The sequence below is a fragment of the Apteryx mantelli genome, chromosome 9, assembly GCF_036417845.1.
Source record: "Apteryx mantelli isolate bAptMan1 chromosome 9, bAptMan1.hap1, whole genome shotgun sequence".
NCBI classification, from domain to species: domain Eukaryota; kingdom Metazoa; phylum Chordata; class Aves; order Apterygiformes; family Apterygidae; genus Apteryx; species Apteryx mantelli.
Window position 1 is genome coordinate 29,447,541 of NC_089986.1, and position 22,735 is coordinate 29,470,275.

At 56.2% G+C, this 22,735-nt stretch overlaps 1 protein-coding gene across 4 annotated transcripts in view; it reads left to right on the plus strand.

The window, feature by feature from the left end:
- The window catches only part of EPHB1 (EPH receptor B1), a 119,372-nt gene that overhangs the window by 51,498 nt on the left and 45,139 nt on the right, over positions 1 to 22,735 (plus strand). For all 4 annotated transcript variants that reach the window (XR_010885061.1, XR_010885063.1, XR_010885062.1 and 1 more), the window contains exon 4: positions 21,798 to 21,953. Coding sequence is in view for 1 of the 4 variants with exons in the window: in XM_067302053.1 (XP_067158154.1) it covers positions 21,798 to 21,953 (156 nt within the window). In the remaining 3 variants the exon portion in view is untranslated. The remainder of the gene's footprint in view (positions 1 to 21,797; positions 21,954 to 22,735) is intronic.

Sequence of the window (22,735 nt, forward strand, 5' to 3'; positions counted from 1 at the left end):
CGGCGAGCGTTCCCGGGGCGCCGCTTCAGCTGCAGAATTACGGGCTGGGGAGGCGAGCGAGAGGGGATCGGTGCGGTGCGCCTTGCCCCGCGGTCGCTTCGGGCCCTTCGGAGACCCCTCGCAACGCTCTGGCTCCGCCCGCGCGGCCGAGCGAGCCCCCCCCCCCCCCCCCCCCAGCTATCCTAAACGTTTCCCTCCGTATCCGATTTGCTCGCAGGCACCGAATCGCGTGTCGTTATTTAAGAGAACTTATTCGTAGAGATCCCCAAGTGCAAATTACGTTTCGCCGCGAAGCGAAGCCGCCGGAGCTGCCGCCGGAGCTGCCTCCGCGCGGTGAGTCCCCGCGATCTCATGTGCTTTTATCTCATGCACAGCAGATGTCAAGAACGGAGGGGGCTTTTTTTTCCTCCCTTTCCCCCCGCCCCGCGTTAATGTTGCTAACTCGGGACGCAGGTGGCTGCTTCGCTTGGCGGAGGCAGGCTGGTGGCAGCCGGAGGCAGCATTCCCGGGGGGAAAGCTGTCCCCTGCAGCCCTTGGACAGCCCTCCCGTCGCCTGGCCTAAATAGCGGCGGCTCGTTAACGCCGTCTGCAGCCGATCCTTCCCGAAACTCGGGTTGGGACCAGCTGTCAGGTGCTTGCTGCATTGAGCAGGGGCAGGTAGAGCAGCGCCGGTACCGGCCTCCCCGGAACGGCGCTGGCGCGCTGCCCGTCGAAGCCCGGCCTCGCTCGGCGCCGTACGGCGAGTTGCAGGCTCTGATTTACGGCAGCTTCCCGTGGCTGCGGCTCGTGCCTCGGCCTGACAGCGCGCCGGAGCCAGAGCAAGCCGCGGCGTCTCCGCCGTCGTCACACCACGTTGCCCCGACCTGGTTGTTATTTATCCTTTTCCGTGCTGCTCCGTTTCCTATTTCTATCCGGCAGCGGAGCCAAAGTGCCATAGGAAAACGTTGGTTCTTCTTCCCCCAAGGTGTTTGCGGCTTTGCTGGTAGGAGGGAGCAAAGGAGAGTTGGCCGAAGCCGGCGCGCCGCCCTCCGCGCTGCCTCCTCCGAAGCGGGAGCTCCCTGGCAGCTTCGCCCAACTCTTACATTACGCACGGACACCGCTAGAAGGCCTGCGGAAAGCACCTACGGGCCCGGCTCTGCCCGCCGAGGGGCGCGTGAGGAGCCGGGAACTTCTCCTGGAGGCCTGGTCACGATCTCCGGGGCTTCGCCACCTTTTTTTGGCCAAGCGGCCGAGGCAGGGACTTGGGCCTCCGGGCTGGGCCTGGCCCGCGAGCGGCGTGCGCGTCGCTCTCGTCTCCAGCCTCGCTTTGTAGGAGTAAGGTGTTACGGGTGGGCAGAAAAATCCATCTGGCCTGGTAAAAAAGCAGCAGGAAAAGCAAATTTCTCCTGGGCGCAATAAAACAGCCCTCGTGTGGAAATGAAATCGTATTTTGGAAAAAAAAGAGCAGAGAGGGAGAACCCAGACAGGGAAAAAAATAAGCAGCAAGAAGACGGGCAAAACTTTCAGAAATTGCTTCTTTGGCTTCCCAGGCGTTTCTGGCTCCTACCAGTTCACGAGATTAGGGCTGATAATAGCTTCTCTGCGGGAACAGGCAAAATCAATGGCAGTGGACACCACGCTCGCGCCGTTTAACCGCTTAGGGTGGAACAGGAGGCGTTATTAAGAGAGAGACGAATTATACAAAATATATATAAGTGAGGTTCGTGTCTAGAAATAATAGAGGGCCAATTGCGCCCGATTGCATGAAACGTGGCTTGATTCGCCGTCGAAGGTTGCGGGAAGCGCAGCCCCCGGGAGCGGGAACGGAGCGCTTTGTTCGCCTCGCCGGAGGTGGGAAACGCAGCCCGAGGTCGCGCGCGCGCTCCGCGAAGCGCTCCGCGGGGGGGAGCCTCAAGTGCGGACCCCGCAGGAGGGGGAGAGCGAGGGCCGGCGTTCCCCAGCCCGGGCGGGTCTTTCGCGGTGGACGGGGCCGTATGCGGGCAAAGATGCGATAGCGCAGCCGCAGCTGGCGTCTCTGGTCCCGCGGCGGGCTCAGCGTTTCCCCTTTCTGTGCGTGCTCTAAAGAAACAGCTAGCTTAAAATGCACCTTTTCTCCACGGACTAGTAATTACGGATCACTGCGTTATAAATATTCATGGGGGAGCGCACTGAGTTATGTTAATTAATTCCATGCATGGGGCTTTTGGGCTGGATGAAGGACTTGGGAGAGCGATCGGACCCTGGATGAGGACTTCCTGCCCCGCTGAATTTGTCTGCCTTTGCGATTCCCTCCGGCCCCCGTGGTGCGTGGCAGAGGCAGCTCAACCTCCTCCAGGTGGCTTTTGGCCGTCTGTCCTGCTGGAGCAAAGCGCAACGCTCCCCAGTCCGCATTGCCTGCGGCCTTCTTAGGAACGGGGAGAAAAAGTCAGAGATAAGAGTGTGAAGCTGTGATTTTTTTCCTGCCCTGTTCATCCTAGGTGCTTCCAGAGCCGGGGTTTAAATTGCAATGCCGGCTCTGGCCACCGCATCTCAGCCGGCAGGGACTTTGCTCCGTTCCCGCGGCCTTGCCGCTGCACGGCTGGCGCAGGCGTTCCCGCGAGCGAAACCTTTCCCGTAGCACCGGCCCCGAGTGACTCGTCCTTCCCGGCATCAGCGCTAACTAGGAGCCACTTCAGACCTAATTAATAAGCACTTGATGTTTTCTAGATGAAGGGGACACTGCATGGCGTGAGCTGGCAAAGAAGAAAAAGGTGCTTAATTAATTCCTAGTAGCAGGGGACAGCGTTTGCTTGCTGGCGCAGGGGGATGGGGGCGCTGGGATTGCACCTCCGGCCACGAGGAAAGGGGGCCATCCTCCCACCTGCTCGTGATTTCCTGTGCTGAGGAAGGGCCGGAGATAAAAATCAAGCTGCCGTCTGGCTTGTGGTGTCCGAAATCCCCAGGGGAGTTCTGGTTGCAAAGCAAAAAAGCAGATACATCCTTCTCAGGGGTTTCTAACTGGTTTGCGATTGCCTTCTCGCCTTCTCCCTGGCAGCAGAGCTTCAGTACCTGTTTTTCCCCCCCAAAATGATATGGCCATGTTTGATATAACCCCCCAGCCCCTAATAGCGCCTCGTAACTTTTTTAGCTGGGGGAAGAGCTATTCTCCGAGATCTATCTTGGGTTTTTGTGGCAACTCGCTTTCCTGCTCATTAAATGGCTCGGTAGATCACGTAGGTGTTGAGGGGTGAACATGATGTGCTGGGTTAAGTGGAACATTAAAGTATCGGCTCTTCTGTGCAGATTCCGGTCTGTATCTATTGACTGCTGGAGACAAGAAAAGGCTATATAAGTCTCACATTTTTACAGCACAGCAGAAACAATTTCACTCCGGTGACTCCTGTATTGAACCCAATAGCTAGGGTTTGAGTAGAGCATCTTCTATGTCTGCGTCCAGTCTTGGTGTGAAGACATGAGGACACGGAGACACCCCAGGTGGCTCTGCCTTGCTCTGATGGTCATTAGTGAGCACCCTGGCTCTGGAGGAGTCCCACCTCATTTCTTGTTGGGATTTGTCTGGCTTTAACAGGTTTTGTAGTTTGTATTTTTGGGTCTAGGAGTCCTGGCCTAAATCTCAATCTTCCGTCTTTTGCTCCAGACTCAGAGGTAGGTTAGTTAGTGGCTTTTCAGTGATGGGGATGTGCAGCTCTTCCAGGCTGCATCACCTTCTGGCTAGTCCTCAGAGTCCTCCGCCTGGCCGAGCCTTTGCAGGAGGAAAGGCAAGCGCTGTTTCTCGGTGTGAGTCTCCTGCCCAATGTTTGCTGATCTTCAAGGGAGCAGAATGACCCGACCCCGGCTCTGCATCCGCCACGGATCTGCAATATCCTGAGCAGGTTTGCTTGAATTACAAGCAGAGCAAGGTGCTTCCTCCTAAACCAGCAGCCCATCAAGCTCTGCTTGGGATGGTAAAATAAAGCGGGGTCTTTTCTGGCCTGGGAAAGCTGGCTAGCGCGCCCAGGGCTGCCAGCAGCAATAAAGGCGCCCGCAGCTCCCGTGTGACCGCGCGTGGCAGCCGCGTGCGCCCGGCAGCAGCGCTGCTGGTGAAGGCAACGGCGACTTGAGCTGCGGGTCTAGTTTGGCAAAACGCGCTGACGTTGCCACCACGAGGTCCTGGCTCGGAGAGCGAGATCTGCCCCGAGCAGCCGCGTGGGGACCCCCGTGCTTCCAGCGCAGACCCCAGCCTCCCCGCTGAGGCTGCTCTCCATGGCCCGTAACTGAATATTGGCCTCGTCCGGCTGAAACACTTCTTATCCCCCCGAGCTTGGGACCGTAGCAAGCGGTTTGCATGCAGCGCCAGGCCCAAGGAAGGACGCAGGCATCGAAAATTAGAGGCAGCCCGTACGGCTCAGAGCTTCCCCTTCTGCACTGGAGCAAACAGCTTCGTTGGAAACACGGAAGCAACCCTAAAAGCCAGGGGAACAGTGCCGTTAGCGGGAGCCTGTCCTCGGACTGGTCCCATCAAAGTTGTCCCTAGGAAGCCTTGGAGCACCGTGTCCGGCAGAGCCAGGTGTTGGCCAGCGTTGGAAACGGGCTCCAGGATGGCTTCTGCTGCTGTACTTGCTGTTCTTGCCCGTGGTCCAGGCTGGCAGGCTTTGGGGCAGGTGCCGATGTCCTCACTTATTGCAGCTGAAGAGACGGGCTGATTTTCAGAGTTTCTCAGCCCTCATTAATGTTTTGTCAGCTGCCGCCCCTTGGAAACTGGGCCGATTATTCAAGTGCCTACACGTGAGCGTGGCTGCCTGCTTCCGGGCCTCCAGGCTGGAGCAGTTTGGTCCGGGCACCTCGTGCACCAAGGCAGCTGCTTGCAATTTTTAAAGCTCAGCTCTGCAGCCGGAGCGGGGATGGTGCCAGCAGGGAGAGACAGCAAGGGACTTCCAGGTCCAAGGAGAGGGTCCCAGGTAGGGGAGGAAGGGCAACCTGGGTGGCCCGCAGGTGGGTTGGATGGTGGAGGAGGATGCAAGCGGTTGGGAGAGAGAAAGCAGAGTGAGAACCACAATAAGCCTCGTACACAAGTGGTTTCTATGCTGATGTGCCAGAGCTGATTTAGCGGGAGCTTTATAGCCCCTGGTTAATGCGCACATCAGCGGGGCTTACATTAACAGTGCAAACCAGCTTAAGCTAAGCCTTATGTAAACTGCCCTTATTAAGACAAAGCACGCCCGAATTTGCAACGGTTTAGTGAAATCCGGTTTACAGTTGTGTCTCTAGTTAAGATGGTGCCGGGCTGTGCGAGCAGGTGGGGAGGGTGGGAGGCGGCGGGGGGAGGACGCTATGGATCCCATAGGTGAGGACGGGTCGGGTTTCTTCCCGGCTGCCGGCACCCCTGCGGGAGTGGGGTCAAGGCGGCGCGCTGCAGTGCTCCTGCCCTGCGGACGGGGCGCGGGGCTCTATCACAGATCCGCACTGTGGTTTAAAATTAGAAAAAGGCTTCGGTTTAGCTTGAGGCCACGGAGTAAAGCTTTCCGACGGAGAGGAAGCACCCGGTGATGGAAAGGCAATGAGAGTGCGTGCAATTTGTCGTCCTTCAAGGAAGCAGTTTAGCTAAGCGGGTCCCAGGGGGACACCCGGATCCAGACCCATGGGGAGAGGGAAACCCCCAGGCTCATCCTCCCCGCAGCAGTGAGGTGGGGAAACCCCTGGAGGCTCCCGCTGCTCTTCAGGTGCTCCTTCATGACCAGAGGTCCATGGTCCCTTCCAGCTCCTGTTTTGCTTTCTAGCTGGGCGGGGGACAGCCAGGACCCCCGGTAACGGCACGAACCCACCTTTGCAAGCTCTCTGACATGGCTGGTTGCCCCACTGCCTGTCTTGCTAAGTGAGCGTTGGGGCCTCTCCAAGACTTGGACCTCTCCAAACCCCCCTCTGGTGTGTGCCGTGTGCTCGAGGGAAAGCACCCTCGAAGCCCCGTGGTGGTTTGGAGAAGGCTTGGGGACTGCTCAGGTCGGCGCCTGTCTCCAAAGGGCCCGCTCCATCAGGATTTCCTCTGAGGGACTAAGCCACTTTGGAAAGTACCATCTCGCAATTTTGGCCGTCCCTTCAGCCAGCAGTTCCTCGGGGGATTTCTGGGGTACCGTCCCTGCCAAACGGGGGGATTTCTCTGCAGAAGATTTTCATCCAGCTTTTAAGGTGGAAGCAACTTTTAAGTCTTTGGTCTCTCTCTTTTGCTGAACCACGTTGCCAAAATAAGGGCTGCCGCTTTGTCCCTGTGAGTCCCCTGCTGCAATGTGGCCTGGGTGGCTGGTGGCCAAGGGACACGGCGATAACCGTGTCTCCTTCCTCGGCTGGCGGGGTAAGGCAGGACGCCAGGGATGGTTGCCATTACTTCTCCACGGTGCGATCCTTTTCGTTTCTAGCGGATAAGCCTGGGCATGTCCCAGGCACACGGAGATGCTTGTCGCTGGCTCCAGGCTGCTCTCCAGCCATCCCAGAAGATCCCTCTCGCGGGCGTTTGAGGGGCGCTGCACCAGGGCTCCTGGCCAGCTTGCTCTTCCTGGGGGGACAAACGTCCTTGAAACCTGTTGCTCTGTGCAAACCTTTCTTCTGAGGCTGGTCCCAACCCGCCTTTGTGCTTTCAGAGATGGGTCCATGCAAAGACCTTTTTGGCATCTCGCTACCCTGTTAGGAGGAGAGGTGGAGGTGGGCGCTCGGGTCTGGACCTGGGAAGAGGAGCCGGCTAGCAGCCCGGGCTGGGGCAGAGCTGTGCCCCTCGGATGAAGCCGCGGCTCTGCTGGGTGACGGTGACATTGAGCTTCCTGCGGCTCATGGAGCGTTACGAATTTCACCCGTTGTTTCTTGAGCCGCTCGTAGAGCGTGAGAGCGGTCGCCACCTCCGTGCGCCTCTGTGCTGTCCTTCCTGCTCGGGAAAAAGGATCTGGAGTGGTTGAAGACGTGTAGTTGGGGGTCCCAGAGCTGCTCCTGGCAGCTCTGCTCCCGACGTCCTTCCCGTCCAGGCGCTTCCCGACGGCACGCCGGGCCGGCTCACCCTTGCCACCCGCCTGCTTGGGTCCTCAGTCCTTTCTCCTCTTAAACCACTTTAAATCTCAGGTGCAGAGTTGACTTCTTGACTTGCGCGCCGCCTCTCCTCAGCCTTGTGGTCTCGCCGGCCTTTTAGCGGGGGCGATTTTGGTGCGAGTCGGGGCTGTAATTCCTCCTGTCCCCTCCCGGCAGGGCGGTGGGAGCTGAACCCTCGCTGTCCGGGCCGGGGAGCCCCTCTGCCCGCCCGGCCGGGGACGTTGCCCCGTGCCCTGCGGCAGAGCGAGCGTCTTCTCTGCACAACTCTCTTTTTTCCCTTTCCCCCCGCAAAACCTAGCCGAGTTTGTTTTTAAGGGGAAAAAAAAAAAAAAAGGCGAGACATTCACAGGCGTTTTGTTGCCGCGTTTTCAGGCTTAAACATTTGCGTTCCTTCGGTTTGGAAACAAGCTCCTGCATCGGAATTTGCTTTCCGTTTCGCCGCGAGCTGTCTTTGGAACGAGTGTAAAATCCGAGCGCGGTGTTTGACAACTCCGTCGCGATGCGAGCCGCAAACAGACCGCCAGTCGCTTTGGCAAATTCTCGGCGAGTTTAAGCAGGAACGCGCGTTTTCCTGGAGCCGTTGGTAAACACTGCGCTTTCCTAAACGCCGGCCGCGCGGCCCCGTCCCGGCGACGGGCGATGCACCGAAGTCGCCCGGCCTCAGCTCGCGGGAGGGTCGGGCTCTGCTCCGCGCTGCCGGCCCGTGCGGTGGCAGCGTGTTTCCATGTGTTTTTTTTTTGGGGGGGGGGGGGGGGTCTGCAAACGTGTGCCCCGAGGAGCCCGGCATTGGCTGCAGCTCTCGCAGCGTCTTCCCGTCTCCTCGCCTGCCCCTTTCCCTCCGGCAGAGCGGGAGGAGGACGCGCCGCGGCGGGAATGCCGACGGCCACGGGCTGTGCTCCGGGTCTGCCGGCTGCAAAAAGACCGATGCCGGGGGAGGGGGGGGGGTGGAAAAAAGACGAGAAAAGCCCTTTTACAGCAATTGGGTCAATCATGCTGTTCCTGAAGCGTTGGAGCTGGGCTCGGAGGTGAAAAGAGAAGAAATGCCCCCTGGTCCTCAAGTGCGCCTTTAGCCTGGCTCCGCGTGGTGGTAGGTGAGAAGATGCCCAATGGAGGCGGTAATTAGCAGTTAATGGAGAAAGAAGGGAAATGGGGAAAGAAGGAAGGTGGAACAGGCCAGCCGTCGCCTAAGCCAGCCCGCAAAAACGCGCAGAATTATCCAGGCTTTGCTCCGCGCACGCGGATGCTCTGCGAGGCTCCTCTTCTCCCGCGGTGGTTTTTCCGCCCGCAGCGGCAGAGCGGTCGGGGGCTCCCAGCTCGCGGCGGCGCCGCCGAGCGTTTTGCTGCAAGCCTGCTCTGCTTTGGCGCGTCCCGTCCCGTTATTCCTCCCGGCAAAAAGACCGGCTGGCGGCTTCGTGTCGCGGCGTGGGAACGGCGGCGCTCGGAGGGCAGCGCGGGCTGCGTTTGGCCCGAGTTTCGCGCGTTTAAAAAACCCCCGAACCCCCCTGCTCGGGCAGGAGGCCAGGCGCCGCTCTGCGTCGCGCCGGAGCGAAGCTCGGTTCACGCCTCTCCCTGCCGCCCCCTGAATTTTATTGTTATTTCCCCGGCCTTATTATGGAAACGAAGGGAAATGGCCCGGCAGCTGGGGGGGGGGGGGCATCGGCTTTTCCAATTACGGCTCCAGCTGCAGCCGGTGGTGTGGGGGCAGCAGAGTGAGACCGGGCAGCCTTTCCCCAGAACCGGATCAAAATCCAAGCACGGCCAACCCGAACCCCGAGCAGGAGAAAAGCGGCAGGTGCCGTTTGCGGAAGCGACCTTGAGAAGTGGTTTTTCCCTTGGCTGTGGTCGAGGGCGAAATGAGTTTGCCCGTTTTCCCGTGAGCTGGCGGGCCCTGCGGTGTAATCTGCTTCGGATGCAAGCAGCCGCTTCCCTCCTTTCTCGCCCTCTTCCTCGTCCAGCAAACCCGTCTGGGGCAGGTTTCACAGTTACTACTTCGAAATCCTTCCAAGCATAAAAAATAGAGAAGGCGAAACCCACAGTGGTGGTTAAATTGGTGCATTTTGACCCATCAGGAAGGTTGGCGCAACTGTCGATGCAAAATTGGCTGCGCGCAGATGCACGCCGGCTACTCGCACGGGGAGGATATCAGCCACCCTTAAAGGTCTGCCGTTTCGGTGCCCGGTTTGGGGCTGGGGAGCGTTATTTTGGTTCATAAACCAGCTCCCTGCCGCCTCTGGGCTGTTTTCTTTATGACCGCTTTGTCCTCCGTCGATGCCAGTTAGGCTGCTGCTGGTTTGGCTTCTCCCGTGCCTTTGCTAAACAGTTTGTGTTGAGGCTCTTCTGTATCCCGATGCCCTGGATTTTCCCAGGCTGTCCTTCGTGGAGGTGAAACGCTACCTCCTGTAGTTCGCCGCTGCCGAGGGGGTTTAACGGAGCGAAGGGACGTGCAGAAATCCTCCGTGTCGCGCCTGTCCGCCCCGCCGAGTCCAGCTCGGGTGGGGAGCGGGCAAGTGCTTGCTGGTTGACTCTTCTGTAAATGATACCGCAGCGTGTTGACTCATGCTCCGGTTATTAGCTATTAATAGCTAATATTAATAGCTCCGAGCTATGAGCATCCGTCGCCTGAGCCGTCGTAGGCGGTGACGGACGGCTTTTTGGAGGGGTGATATCCTCAAGTGGTTCAGATCAGGAGAACTTGGTGTTCCTCCATGCTCGCAGCTGCGTTGCTCCTCGCCGCCCAGCCCAGCTGTAGCACATCTCCAGGGCTTCCCTCCAGCTCTGTCCCGCTGCTGCTCCTTCCCAAGACAGGCCTCAGCCCCGTGGCGTTGAGGTGGCAAAATGCTTCTTATTTTTCTCCGGAAGGCTTTTGTTTTTCTTTTTTTTCTTTTGCTGGAAGGCCGTGAGCTGCCTCTCACCTGAAGGCTGTGCAACCACGAGCCGCTTTTTGTTTGCGGCGAAGCGCGCGCCGCAGTACGTGTACGGCTGGGTTTATTCCTGTGAATACCTCGATCTGCCCCGTAGGAGCAAATTGGTAGCTGAGGAAGGATGGGGTTTTCCAAAGAGGCGCAGGCAGATAAGGCACCCCCATCCTATTGCCGCTAACTGGCCTTACTCAGCGACCGCCCTGGAAGCGCCTTTGAAATCCTACCCCGCGTCTCCCCAAATCAGTGCTTTTCTCCTCTGTTAGAATAAGGGCAAAAAAAGAGAAGGAAAACCACACTGAATTCAACTTTTTCTACATGAATAAACCATTGTGGACCAGGCTCAGAAGCCACTGACTTTAATTTACATGTGTCCCAGGGCAGATGTGAAGCGCTTTTTCCCAAGGTGAAGGGCTGGTTTAATTAACTCCCCGCGTCATGAGAAGTGGGGCCTCCTTCCTCCCTACCTCTTAGATAAATGCAAGCCGTCGCCTGCAGGATGCGAGCCCAGATGCTTGGAAGCTCATGTTTATCTTATGAGTTTCTGTGTATATAGCGCTGAAATATGGCAACAAAATGTGATGAGACCAGCACAGTTTGTAATTATGTTGGAATAGCTCTCGGCTCCGAATCTTCGGTGGGAGCAGCTCCTGGTAATCAACCTAATCTGAGCGAGAATCACCTATTACGCGGATGCAGGGTGAAGTTACACGCTTGGCACGGCCCGCTTTCTGCGATAGACGCTGCAACAGCCTACGGTGCCTCCGTAAGAGCCGAGACGTCCTTTGGTGGGTGCATTTTTCGGGGGCAGATGGCCACTGAGACGGATGCTTTGGTTCTCGCCAGCGGACCGTAAACCAAATTGTGTCGAGCCCAATTCTCTCTCGTCCTGCGCCTGCTCTGCTGGTGGCACCGGCAGCCGTCGCCGGCTGCGCATGCATCTCGCCTCCCCCAGGTCGGCTCCAACCTCTACTACCGAGGAGCAGCAGACAGCAGAAACCTCCCCTTCAGGCACGTGCCCCTTCTCCATCGCAAGTTCTTGCTCTGAACAGCCCTGTGCAGAGAGCCGGTGCCAAATCTGGTCCTGCAGGTCGCTGGTGGTGCTCGGGTGGCCGTGTCCCGCCACAGTCCTGCCCCAAACTCAGGGAGTCTGTGGAGCCGGCTGTCCACTGAGGCTGAGATTTCCTGAGAGCTGCAGTGCGTGGCTATAAAGATTGTGACATTTGCACCAAAATTAGTTTTTTTCCTTCTGGGGGCAAGGCTCTGCAAAGATCTCTAGCCCCCGGAATGCCAGGAATGAAGGATTTCTGGCTTTGCTCAGGCACCCATGACTCATGATCCCTGGAGCAGCTGTCTCTGTGTCGGGATCCAAGGAGATCCAGCAGGCACAAACTGAAACACAGGAAGGTCCAGCTGAACATAAGGAAAAACTTCTTTACTGTGAGGGTGACGGAGCACTGGACCAGGCTGCCCAGAGAGGTTGTGGAGTCTCCTTCTCTGGAGATACTCAAAAGCTGTTTGGTCACAGTGCTGGGCAACCTGCTGTAGGTGACCCTGCTTGAGCAGGGGGGTTGGACTACATGATCTCCCGAGGTCCCTTCCGACCCCAACCATTCTGTGATTCTGTGAGGGCTGGAGGCGGCACAGGTCCTGTCTGTCCCGGAGGCACCCAGCCAGGGAGCAGCCATAGAGGCAACGGAGCAGGAGACGCATCTGAGGAGCGTCAATATTGAATGGCAGCTCCTTTTATCCTGACATGCTTCCAGGCCCTTGCTCCCGGCTCGTGAGGTGATTCACGGATGTTTCAGGGCAGGCTCCTGACGAAGGAGGCAGGGATGCTCTGACTGCAGAGGTTCCCCTTTCTCAGGTGGCGTTTCCCCCCCCCTCCCCGTGCTCCACCTGGTACAGCAGAAGCTTTAAAAACATGTAAGGAGATTTGGTGGCTTTTTCTTACAACCTGAGGTCTCGTTGAGCTAATGAGGCATGGCAAGCTGTACAGTAGCAGTAAAGATTTCAATTTTGTCTGGAAAATCGGAGCTGGTCACGGTCCTGATGGGGTGTTGCAGGGACTGGTCTCAGATACAGCCAGCGACTGCAGGCAGGAGGAGAGACACTTGGGGCTTCCCATCCTCACTGCTTCGTGGAGGAGGCGATTGCGTTTCCTCCTCGCACCCTGGAGAGCGAGGGGGAATCCTCCGGGGTCTTAGAGGGCTTTTGTCGAGCTGGAGCCTCCAGGGCGAGCTTGTGTGGCAAGTCTTGAAACCTCCTACCAGGAGACGTGGTGGGCTTCAGGATGCCTGAAGCTGAACGGCTGCAGGGCTGCTCGGTTAAACGCAGGTGGTGGGGGCAGAGCAGTGAAACCGCTGTGGACGCGGGCAGGAGCCGGACCACGCCATGGTCTCCTGCGGAGGCTGACGCAGCTGCGGATAGATACCTGGGAAGGCAAAGGCGCTCCGGCTGCGTTGCCCCGTGGGCTACAGAAACCGGTGTGCCTCCAGAACGCAGCTCGCCGGCCTTGCGAGGCGGCTGCCCTTTGGCTCGCCATCTCCACGCTGCCCAAAAGAAGACCTTGGCCTGTTGTTAGCCTGCTCGCAGGTGCCGGTGGCCTCCCAGCACCACTGCGGCGTGGTCACCATGCCGTTCGGCTCCCCGCCTTCCTTCTCCGTCAGGTCAGGAATCCGGGATGCTCGTGATAAATACCCTCCAGTCCCTCCTTGTCGGGGAGCGGAGGATAGCTGTGAATACCGAGAGCTTTTGGAATTAATTTGAGGAGGCCTGACGCTGGGCCAGCCGTGACAACCTGCATCTGACAGGCCTTGCGGCCAGCCACCCGCCATCATTACCGGCTGCCTGCGGCGCCCGGCGCGGTGCCGCCGGGGCTGAGGGACTCGGGAGAAGTGGCTGGCTCGATATAAAAGAGCATCGGATCATTAAAAAGGAGAAGTTAAAAAAAAAAAACAAACCCAAAACCCAAAAAGCCAGCGCAACCCCTCCCCGTGCCCGCCAGCGGCAGGAGGGGAGGGAAGGGCAGGTAGTCGCGGGGAGGCAGGGGAGCATCCAGCCCGGCTCCCAATTAAACCTGCGGCACCGGGCGCCCGCTCCCCGTTCGGCTTTTTTGCGGGGAAAATGACGAGCGAGATGAAAGCAGCCCGGGCAGGCGTCACCCTCCCTCGCCCTTTGAAGACGGGGAAGTCGCAAGCATCGCCGGGCGGAGGCTCTGCTGACGTGACAGCTGCCGCCGGCTCCTTCCGGCGCTTTTCCTCCGCCTCGGCGCTGAGCACCCACGACCAAGGTCTGAGCGCGTTTCCTGCTCTGCAGCGGGGCCCGCGCGCTTCCCGCCGTCCCTTGGTGGGGCGTCCCTCGTCCTCGAGCGCCCGCCCGCCCGCGCGCTCGCGGCCTCCTCCCAACGTCGGTTTTCCGCGGAACCCAGCGCCGCGGGGGCGTTTGTTTTCCTTTCCCGTGTCTTGCATCCGGAAGAAGCTAACGGGGCTTCCCCAGCCGCCACGCCGGCTGCGCGGGGAGGCGGCGGCGTGAGGAGGAGCGGCGCGGCTGGAGTACCTGCAGTTGGGGCTACTCAGAAAAACTCCGCCGGAACACTGAGAAACGGTTGTGGGGGGGTTTTTTTTGCATTTTTTTTTGTTTTTTTTTTTGCGTAGAGATAAATACATTTTTTGCGGAAGGTGTCTGTAGAATGCACGAGGGGTTCGCTAGCAAGCTGCTCTTCTTTTTTTTGGTTTTCGTCCAAAATTTCGAGCCTCACTCGGGAAGTGTCAGCTTTGCAAGCCAATTTTTTCTTAATGGAAAACCGTACTTTTCAGAACGGGGGAAGATCACCTTGAGCCGTTGTCAAGCAGGCTGTAAAAGCAGTAGCTACGGTTCCGATATTTTGGTGTTCGCATGTTCTTTTGCCCTGAGAAGGGCCTGGCGCCACAGTGCTTTGCAGTGATTTCCCTCCTCCCAGGGGGCCCGTGGTGGGAAGCCTTGGCAGGATGGTACCCCCGGCCACGAGAGCTACCAGACTGTCCCACAACCGTGGCCGCGGCACAGAGCAACCCCAGCTGTCCGCCCTGCGCTTCTGCAGCCGTCCCCGGGGAGCTGAGGACGCTTAGAGCGTCCTCTGCAAAGTCTGGCATGTCCCAAGGAAGATCTTGAGGGGTTTCTGTCACCTGAGTGGGATTTACTGTGTGAGTTCCTCGGATCTGGAGCCGACTTTCCCGCTAGAGCGTGGCTCCTCTTGGACTCAGCTCTGAGCGAAGGTGCTGCTACAGCTCCCGTCCCCACCGTGCTTGTTGAAAGTTAAACATACCTAAATTTTGTATCACTTCTGAGACTTTAATATCTCAAGGGATAGGACGGCACCCTGGTGTAGGTTGGTTCTCCGCTTGCGTGAGCACCTGCTCCCCTTACTGACTTCAGGGCAGCTTCGTTCCTTGACACCGGTGGCAATGTGGGTCCCAGGTTTTGTGGACCTTACAGCATGCACCTGAGCTTGGGCTGGCATTATAATAAGCACACTAGGTATGGTGGGCCAAAACCCCGCAGGCAAGTCCTTCAGGAACCGCAACTAATTTTCTAACCCACCTTGCGATGGTCAGATCTGTGCTTGCGGAGGGAAGGCTGCGGGCAGCTCACTCTGACATTTGCCGAAATGTGAGAACAGCTTTTACGGCATCGCTCCTTCTTCCAAAGAGCAACCGGCCCCAGGCAAGTGTCACTGTCCTGCTTCCTCGGCTGTGATGTGCCAGCAGGAGAGGTGTCCCCGTTGCCCTTGCCGTGGGGACTGTCGGTGCCGGACTGCTGGTGCCGGAGGAGATACCAGGTAGAAGGACGAGGTTGCACTGGGGTGCTGGAGGTAGAGCTGCCCGCTGACGATGGTGGGTTTTTCTCTCCCTCCCGCTTGGTGGGAGATGTTCGTTAGTAAAGGCGGTATGGCATGAAGCTGACAGAAGCACGGTGGTGTTGCCCGGCCCTTGATTTGAGCTGAGCTGCCTGGAGAGCCCAGGCCCTCTGCGCCGTTAGGGGTACCGAGTTATCCGTTTGAGGAAATGGCCAAAATACTGCCGGGCTTTTTTGGCTGGAGTCCTTTCTTCCATGAAGTGTTGTGGCGGAGGGACAGTCCTTACTTGCAAGAATTTGCGCCTGGCCAGGGGACAGTGGCTTCCTGCTGGCCGAGCGTGGGTAAAGAAAGGCTTGTTGCGGAGGTCCCTGTTTCAGGGCTCTTGTCTTTGCGGTTGCTTTTGAGTGGTCTTGCCGTGCTGGTTGCAGGGTTATGGCCACTGTGCTGCAGGGTCCAGTGCAGAGGGCATGGTCTGCGCAGCAAGCCGTGGAAGAGCGGAGAGTTACAGCCAAGCGAGGAATGTTTACCTGTTCCAAAAACAGTGCCAAAATCAATCTTGGAGCAAACACTAATGAACAAATCGCTAGGGACAGTTTGTCCGCTCCCAGTGCTAGCATAGCTGCCAACTGTAGGAGCCCAGGAGCGAGACCACCTGGCTCGTTGTGCTCAGCCCTGGCTGCCTCTGGAGACCGTGTCCTACCTTCCCTTTTATAAACTGCTCAAGCTTTGGCTGTTTTTCAATTGTGCTTTTCCTAAGGGACAACAAGTCTTTATCCCAGACTTTGGCAGTGAGAAACAGCCCCGGTGTCTTCATGGCCAGGATGTCCTCATTTGTTCTCAGGCCCATAGTGTCCTACAGACTGAATACTCATGCACCTTTCCTGCTGCTTGTCTCCTGGGCATGCTGGTGGGCACCGGCCATCTGTGCTTTGTAGAGCAAGGCTAGAAAATCCAGGCTTTGCCAGTGTCCTTGCCCATGCCAGGGTGATGGACCTTCAGGAAGGTGAAGCAGAAGGGAGGTTCAGAAAAGGCCAAAGAGGATGGAAAGGGTAAGCGTGGAGGGAGCTGGAGACAAGATGTGGACTAAGTGGCAGTGCTCTCGCTTCATCCTTATATGTCTTGTGTGTCCTCTGAGAGGGATCAGCCATGAGTTGGGGCAGCTGAAACAAGAATGCTATCGAAAATGACATTTGCAGAAAGCTCATGAGATCTGAAGACGGGAAACAAGTTTTGTGGTCTGTGTCTCTTGCCGTGTTGAGCAAGACCTAGCAAACATGGTTAGCTCTGCCGCGGTGGGGAAATTAGAGCCATGGAAATTATGAAATGCCACAGACTTTATTTGCTGCAAACGAAGGGAGCTGTGGTAGGGGCGTCAACGAGGGCCCGGAGGATGAGATGGAGAATTGCACGCCGAGGTCTGTAATTCTTCGCAGAAGCTCCTATTTTAAAAGCTGATCAGGAAAATGCCACTCCACATCCCCAGAGAGCTTTAGAGCAAGTTAATATAGAAGAGATGTCTCCTTCTTTGCCTTTTTTTTTTTTTTTTTTTTGACTAAAGCTTCCCTGAGAGAGTAATTAAAAAATGCAAGTTCTGGGCGTTAGCCAAGAGGATTTATCTTAAAAAATGAAATGCTCGGCTACCCCTGTGCTTGCACCCTTTCCATGTAGCACTGACTCCCCGGTGGTCAGTTGACAGCAGCTCGCTTTGGGAGGGAGCGTGTCTTTTTAGCTGTGCGAGACGAAGAGAGAGGTTTCTCTAGCCTTTGGCTGGGTGCTCCCTTTCCCTGCAAACGGCCAGATTTGCTTTGAAAGCCATGAAGTATATTTGCACAAAGCGGGGCACAGTTTGTCACTCTGCTTTGAAGTTACTAGCCGTTAAAATTAACCCGCTGCAGAAAGGTTGGGTTTTGCCTAATGCCACGTGTCCTCCTCCAGCGAAATGCTGCTTGCCCATATCTTCTTTTAAACCCACCAATGATGAAATCTGGCTGAACCCCTCCATGCAAGCTACTGGGAAAGCGAGTAATTTCGTTTTAAGCAGCCATTTAGGACTTTTTCTGGTGTTGCCAAGCTTCATTTTCTCTTCGTTTAGCTCCAGGAAGACCCCAGGCTGGTGGAGGTGTTGAGTGGGAGTAGTTTGAGAAGATGCGTCCATGCTAATGGTACTCCGCAGTAATAGCGGAGTATCACTGCAGCTTGTCCTGGGCTCTTGAAAGCGCCTTGCCGTAATTTCCAAAGAGTTTCTCGTGCTGCCAAACTGCCCTGGGTGAATTGTGGCTGACAGCTGGAACGTCTCCGGAAAACTCAGAATAAATTGTAAGGACTGTCTGAGATGAATAGATCAAAACTGGCTGGTTTTGAAATGTTGTCAGAGCGTCTGCTGCTGCTGCGTGCCTCTCTCGCTCCCAAGCAGAATTGCGTTGCTGCGCGAAATTTGAGGGAAGAAAAGATGCGTTCTGACATTAATTCCTGCAAGAGGCCGTTTCCAAGAGCAGAGCTGGTCCAGTGTTTTAGAAATGGCCATTAGGTGAAAGCTAGACAAAATTTGAGATCGCTGCGTGGAGGCGTGGGGAGAAACCCGTGAGGCTGAGTGGTTTTATTGTTTGCCTCTGACTATTTTTCAGAAGGGGAAGGGAAATGGCAGGGTTGAATAAAATGATGCTTCCTCCCACTGCAAAATGACTGTGCGAGCCCAGAGGAAAGGAGCCCTGCTGGGGAATCCGTGGCCCTTGCAACCCTCATTGAGTGACTGGACCCATTTTACAGACAGGACAACTGATCGCCAGCAGCGGTGCAGGCAAGCCTGGACTCGAGGCTGACCCTTTGTACCCAAAAGCGAGGGAGCAGCGGGCTGAGGCTTGTTTCTGCAGAGGTTTTTGAGGATGGGCTGCAGAGGTGCTTCTTCATGCTGGCTGGGTGCCCGCCCCCAGGCAGCAGGTGCTCAACACTGTGGTCCCGCTGCTCCGCTCCCTTGGGTGCACCGTGTCTGCAAATCCCCAGGCGGACGAGGGTTAAAGTTGCTAGATGACAGGGCTGGTTATCTGCCTCATCCTTTGCAAACACGCCCCAGGTACTTAAACGCAAGGCAACGGATAGTTAAGCACGTCATTAATCTTCTCCAGCCCACATAATAAACAATCAATTAACTGGTATCCAGGATGAAGACACGCGTGTTGCAGTGCGGCACGGCGGCTCGTCACAGGTAGTAACATGTCCGTTTGGGCAGCGCCTGGGCAGGGAAAGCAGAGGCAGACCCTGGTGCTGCTCCTGATCCGAGGTGCTGCTGGGGATCCCAACCTTGCAAGCTCCAGGAGATGCTCCTGCAGCAGCCCCTCAATCAAGAAAAACGTTGCACTTGCCCTTAGTGGGATTACCCTTTGCTGTCCCCTGGTCTCAAGCCCTCTCTCCAAGCTGTGAAACTGGACTGTGCATTTACTGTCCAGGGGATTATGGATCCCGGGCTGCGCGGGTTTCCATAAATCCCACACGCAGTGCTGCTTCCCATGTGATGCACGGTCGCCACTGGTGTGCGGTGCAGCGGTGGCATGCGCGCCACCCGTCTCTGCATGCTGAGCGGTGGTTTTGATGCTGTGCAGCATCCAAAAAACAGCTGTTACTGTGACAAGATGGGAAGGATTGGGTCCCATATGTTTTTTTTCTGTCGGATATGGGATTGATTGAGTAAGGAAAAGCGCCACTTGTGCAGGCGCAGGGGGCTCGGGGCCCATCGGCAGCCTGGGTGCCCCGTGTGCCCAGGTTTTATGGTTCAGCTACTGCATAAGGGTTTTGTTCAACCCCCCCTAGAAAGAGGAGTGGCTTGGGCAGCACTTAGGTTTGAGAGCAGAGGGCTCCGGTACAGAGCAGTCAAGGGAGGAAAGAGAAGGCATCAGCCCCAGCTGAAACTGCAGGGGAATTTAGGCAACCATAATATAATTACAGGAGAGAAATGCTAATTTGTAATAATAACAATTAAGAGACACGCGCATGCAGATTACAGGAATTTGCAGATAAGTGAAGTGATAAAAGAAACCCAAGGACGCCGTATTGCAGAATGTACTTTGTTCATTTATTTTGACAAGTGCCGTTTAGTTTAATTGTAATTAGAAATAAACAAAACCCTTTAACTGAACCACCAACATGCCCATATGCTTAAAAATGATGCATGTTCATATTAATGTGACCCTCTGGTCCTCATCCTCCTCCCGCGCTCTCCTGTCGCGTTCCAACTAAAATTAGATGGCTCATTCCCCGATACAGGAGCCCTCTCTTTCGGTTTCTCTGAAGAGCCCAACACATTTCAGATGGTTTTCAGAAGTTCTCCAAGCTCTGGAGCTCCTCTGTGGCGTTTGCCTTAAAAACAAACTGCTGGGTAGCTCGCAGAGCTCATGGATTTCAACACTTGCTCACTCGAGGGCTCTGGCACTGAGACCTGGAGGGGGAGGACACCCCGTGCGTTGGTGAGAGGGCAGAGGCAGGACTGCGAATAAATGGAGTTCCACCTTGGAAGTCTCCAGGTCCATGCGTGGTTAGGTCTTCTGCCTTGCCTGACTGATATGACTTGGTGTCCCTTTCGTGCCACGGTGGGGAACTCGTGCAGGGCTTGCTTGGGAGGAAGAGCATCACCTCTTGGATCTTAACACCAGGTCTTTTATCCATGATGTTGTTTCTGAGGCACTCATGCCTGAGGCTGGTACTAGCGCTGGGGAAGGTGGAGAGCCGTTGTGGAGGCATGGCTCCAGAGGAGATACTTACGACTGCACCGGAGAGAAGAAAAACAGTAATTGTGGGGAAACATCTTGACAGACTGAAGTGCTTTGCAGAGTTTACTGTTTCTTCTGCAAGTGGCTTTGATCAATGCCTGACCTTTTGTGGATGCTAGATTTAATAATTTTGCATTCAAAGCAGGAATCAGGTCCAAAATTTAAGATGGACCCACAGATGTGGGTACCTCTTGGATGCTCCCTGTCATACTGCATTTTTCCAGCTCCTCCTGAAAACACATGAGCGAAGGGCAGGAAGGGAGGGCTTGGATCAGGCTAACCAATGAATCAATTGATCAGCTGGAAAGTCGGCCCCAGCTATCTGCGTGGGTTGCCCAATCCTTGCCAGGCCTTGCTGTGTCTGCTGCTGTGCTGTGTTTTAGTCCTGCTGCTTGAGTGTCAGATGAGAAAACACACAACCACCTTCCCAGAGACCATTCCCGTGTCGGGAATATAGGGATATAGAGGCCTGGGTGGTCCTCACATGGAGAGGAGGAGGAAAGGACAAGTTGAGATGGTAGCTGGACCCTCTGAGATGCTGAATCCCCACTTGTGCTGTTTGCGGCGTCGGAAAGAGCCAGCTCATTTCAGTCCTTTGTAAAACACTGGTTGCATGCCGCAGGCGGGGGAAAACATCCCCTGAATAATAAAATTGTAAAATAATGTTTTGATTTATTCTTTTTTATCATCTTTTAATATCTGGAAATACCGTGAGAGCAAGAGGCCTTCATGAGTTTTGAATGACAGGTTAAAGGGCTCCAATAAAGATTAGATGGTCCACTATCTCCCAAGGAAATTGCATCAAAGTGGTTACTCCTGCTTGCTCCTATTAATTTCCTCTTCAGGGCTGCTAGGAGATGCCTCATATCCTGATGCGGCAGACAGGGGCTAAGAGGCACTTTCCATTATCTCAATCATCCCAGTGTTTATGAGACACTTAGCGCGTTTCTTTTCCGAGCGATGCTGCGGAGGTGATGGCGTTGTGGGGGGAGAGCCAGGAGCAAGCGGCTTGGGGGCCGCTGGGCTCCTTTGTGAACTGAGGAGTTGTCAACCCCTGGGCCAGAAAACAAAGATGTTCCCCGCCTCGCTCAGTCCATTGGAGAAGTCGCGTCTGGTTGCTGGCATTACCTCTGTGGTTGGAGGCATGTGCTCTCCTCCGCCTTGTGGGGTGCCCTGCTTTGGTCCCGTCCTGCTCGCGAGATGGTTGTGGAGGTGGCCCGAAGCTGGGACGGCCTGGAGATGCCCATGGCACCGCATGGGTCTGTGCAGCAAACGCTCCTTGAGCAGGACTCACTCCCTGCTTTGTGTGAAGGCTCCCAGGTCCTCAAGGAGTCCCATCGGCTCTGCGCCGTGGGGTGTTAGTGGTGCTTGTGCCAAGCGCTGCAAGCACATGTCCTGCACACCTGGATGGAGGTCTGGTCTTTCTGATACACGTGTCAAAATACCTTCTGCATCCTTAGGTTTTGCAGGAGTCATCTGCATGCTTTTATTAAATGTCAGGAACTCCAAGGTGCCTGAGCATCCGTACCTCAACAGATAGTTGGTGAAAGTCCCCTGAAAACTAGTAGGTGGGACGCGGGCGAGCAGGGTGGCCAGGCTGGAGAGCAAGTGAGCGGGTGCCAAGAGCTGGGGTGGGCTCTGCTGTCGCTGCCCTGCTCCGAACAGATTCGCTGTGTCCAGGGCATGAGGATGCCAAGGCTATATCACAGGCTGGAGTACAAGGCAAGGCATTACACCATACTGCAGGAAAACAGGTTAAGACAAAATACCTTTAAATCCCCATCCACGTGCTATTGCTTCGTCCAGATCAGACCAGGCACCTGCCTGGAAAATTTGGCCTCAAAGCAAAGGAAGCTTCTCTGCACCTGGGGTTACCTAGGGGGAGGAGATGTTTGTTTTTTAAAAAAACCAATGCAAATCAGGATCATTCGGTCTTTGCAAGCCGGTAAGACCATGCAGGGGTGGCCTTGCAGGTTGTCCCCGAGACAGAGCCCAGCCAGCGGGGACCCTGGCTGGGGAGGACGGGGGTGCCGGCACCCACTGAGCCCCCCTTTTTGTCCCTGCTTTACGCTCGCTGAGCAGAGAGGCTGTTGGTTAATGAAAACATGCTCTGCTAGGGATTAAAGTCATGCTTGCATGCGTGGTCGGGGTTTCTTCTCTTTGCTCAATGTCTGGGAGCTGCCATCCACGGGTGACGGCTCCAAGACACCCGGCAACGTTCAGCGTCCGACCCTTCTCCTCTCCTCTCTCTTGCAGCCTGCCCGGCGGGGACGTTCAAGGCCAGCCAGGGCGCGGGGACCTGCGCGCAGTGCCCCGCCAACAGCCGCTCCACGGCCGAGGCCTCTCCGGTCTGCACGTGCCGCAATGGCTACTACCGGGCGGACTTCGACCTGCCGGCGGCCGCCTGCACCAGTGAGTATAACGGTGGGGCGCGACACGTGGGGAGGGCTTGCGAGGTCTCGCTCCTCTCTGTAGGAGCAAAATGCTGCAAGTTTTAGCTCACGGATGGCCACCTCACCCACGTCAAACACCCATCTGTTACTGCACAACATGACACTGCCTTTTGTGCGGTAATAGAAATGCTGCTAGTGTCATAACACCAGCGCGAATCCCTCTGTCGCCACGCTGGAGTAAGTAGATGATGATGTGTCACCCTTCGCCTAGCGCTGCTGATCTTCCCACGATGCCACCGTGGTGCGCCCCAAATGATGAGTAATGGGACAGTCCCACAGCCCACATCTCCAAGAGCTATTTGGATTTATACTTCCCCGTGGCAGTGACGGCAGGGAGATAGTCCCCCAGGATAAATTAGAATTTAAAGTTATCTACTAGCGCTGTCGTGTTCATTGTCTTGCAGATGGAATATTTTTTTATAGGGCAGAGGGTGTATTAAGCATTGGTATTCTGCGTGGCTGTGTGTGCGATGCATCATCCTGCTCAGCCGTCTGGCCTAGCAGCCTCGGATGGCAGCAGCGGTCTTAAGCCGGGCTTTCCATTAGGAAAGAGCACAGGAAAGGGCTGGGAGCTCTCAGCAGCTGGTGGGCTTCTCAGCTGGTTGGAATTGTGAGTCCCAGGCTTGACTTCTGGCCAAGCTACCCCAAGAAAACATGCTCCAGGCCATTGAATCTGTCCATCAAGTAGTCAGGATCTTAAACATGAGGAGACTGTGGAACAGGGTAAGCAAAGATGCTGTC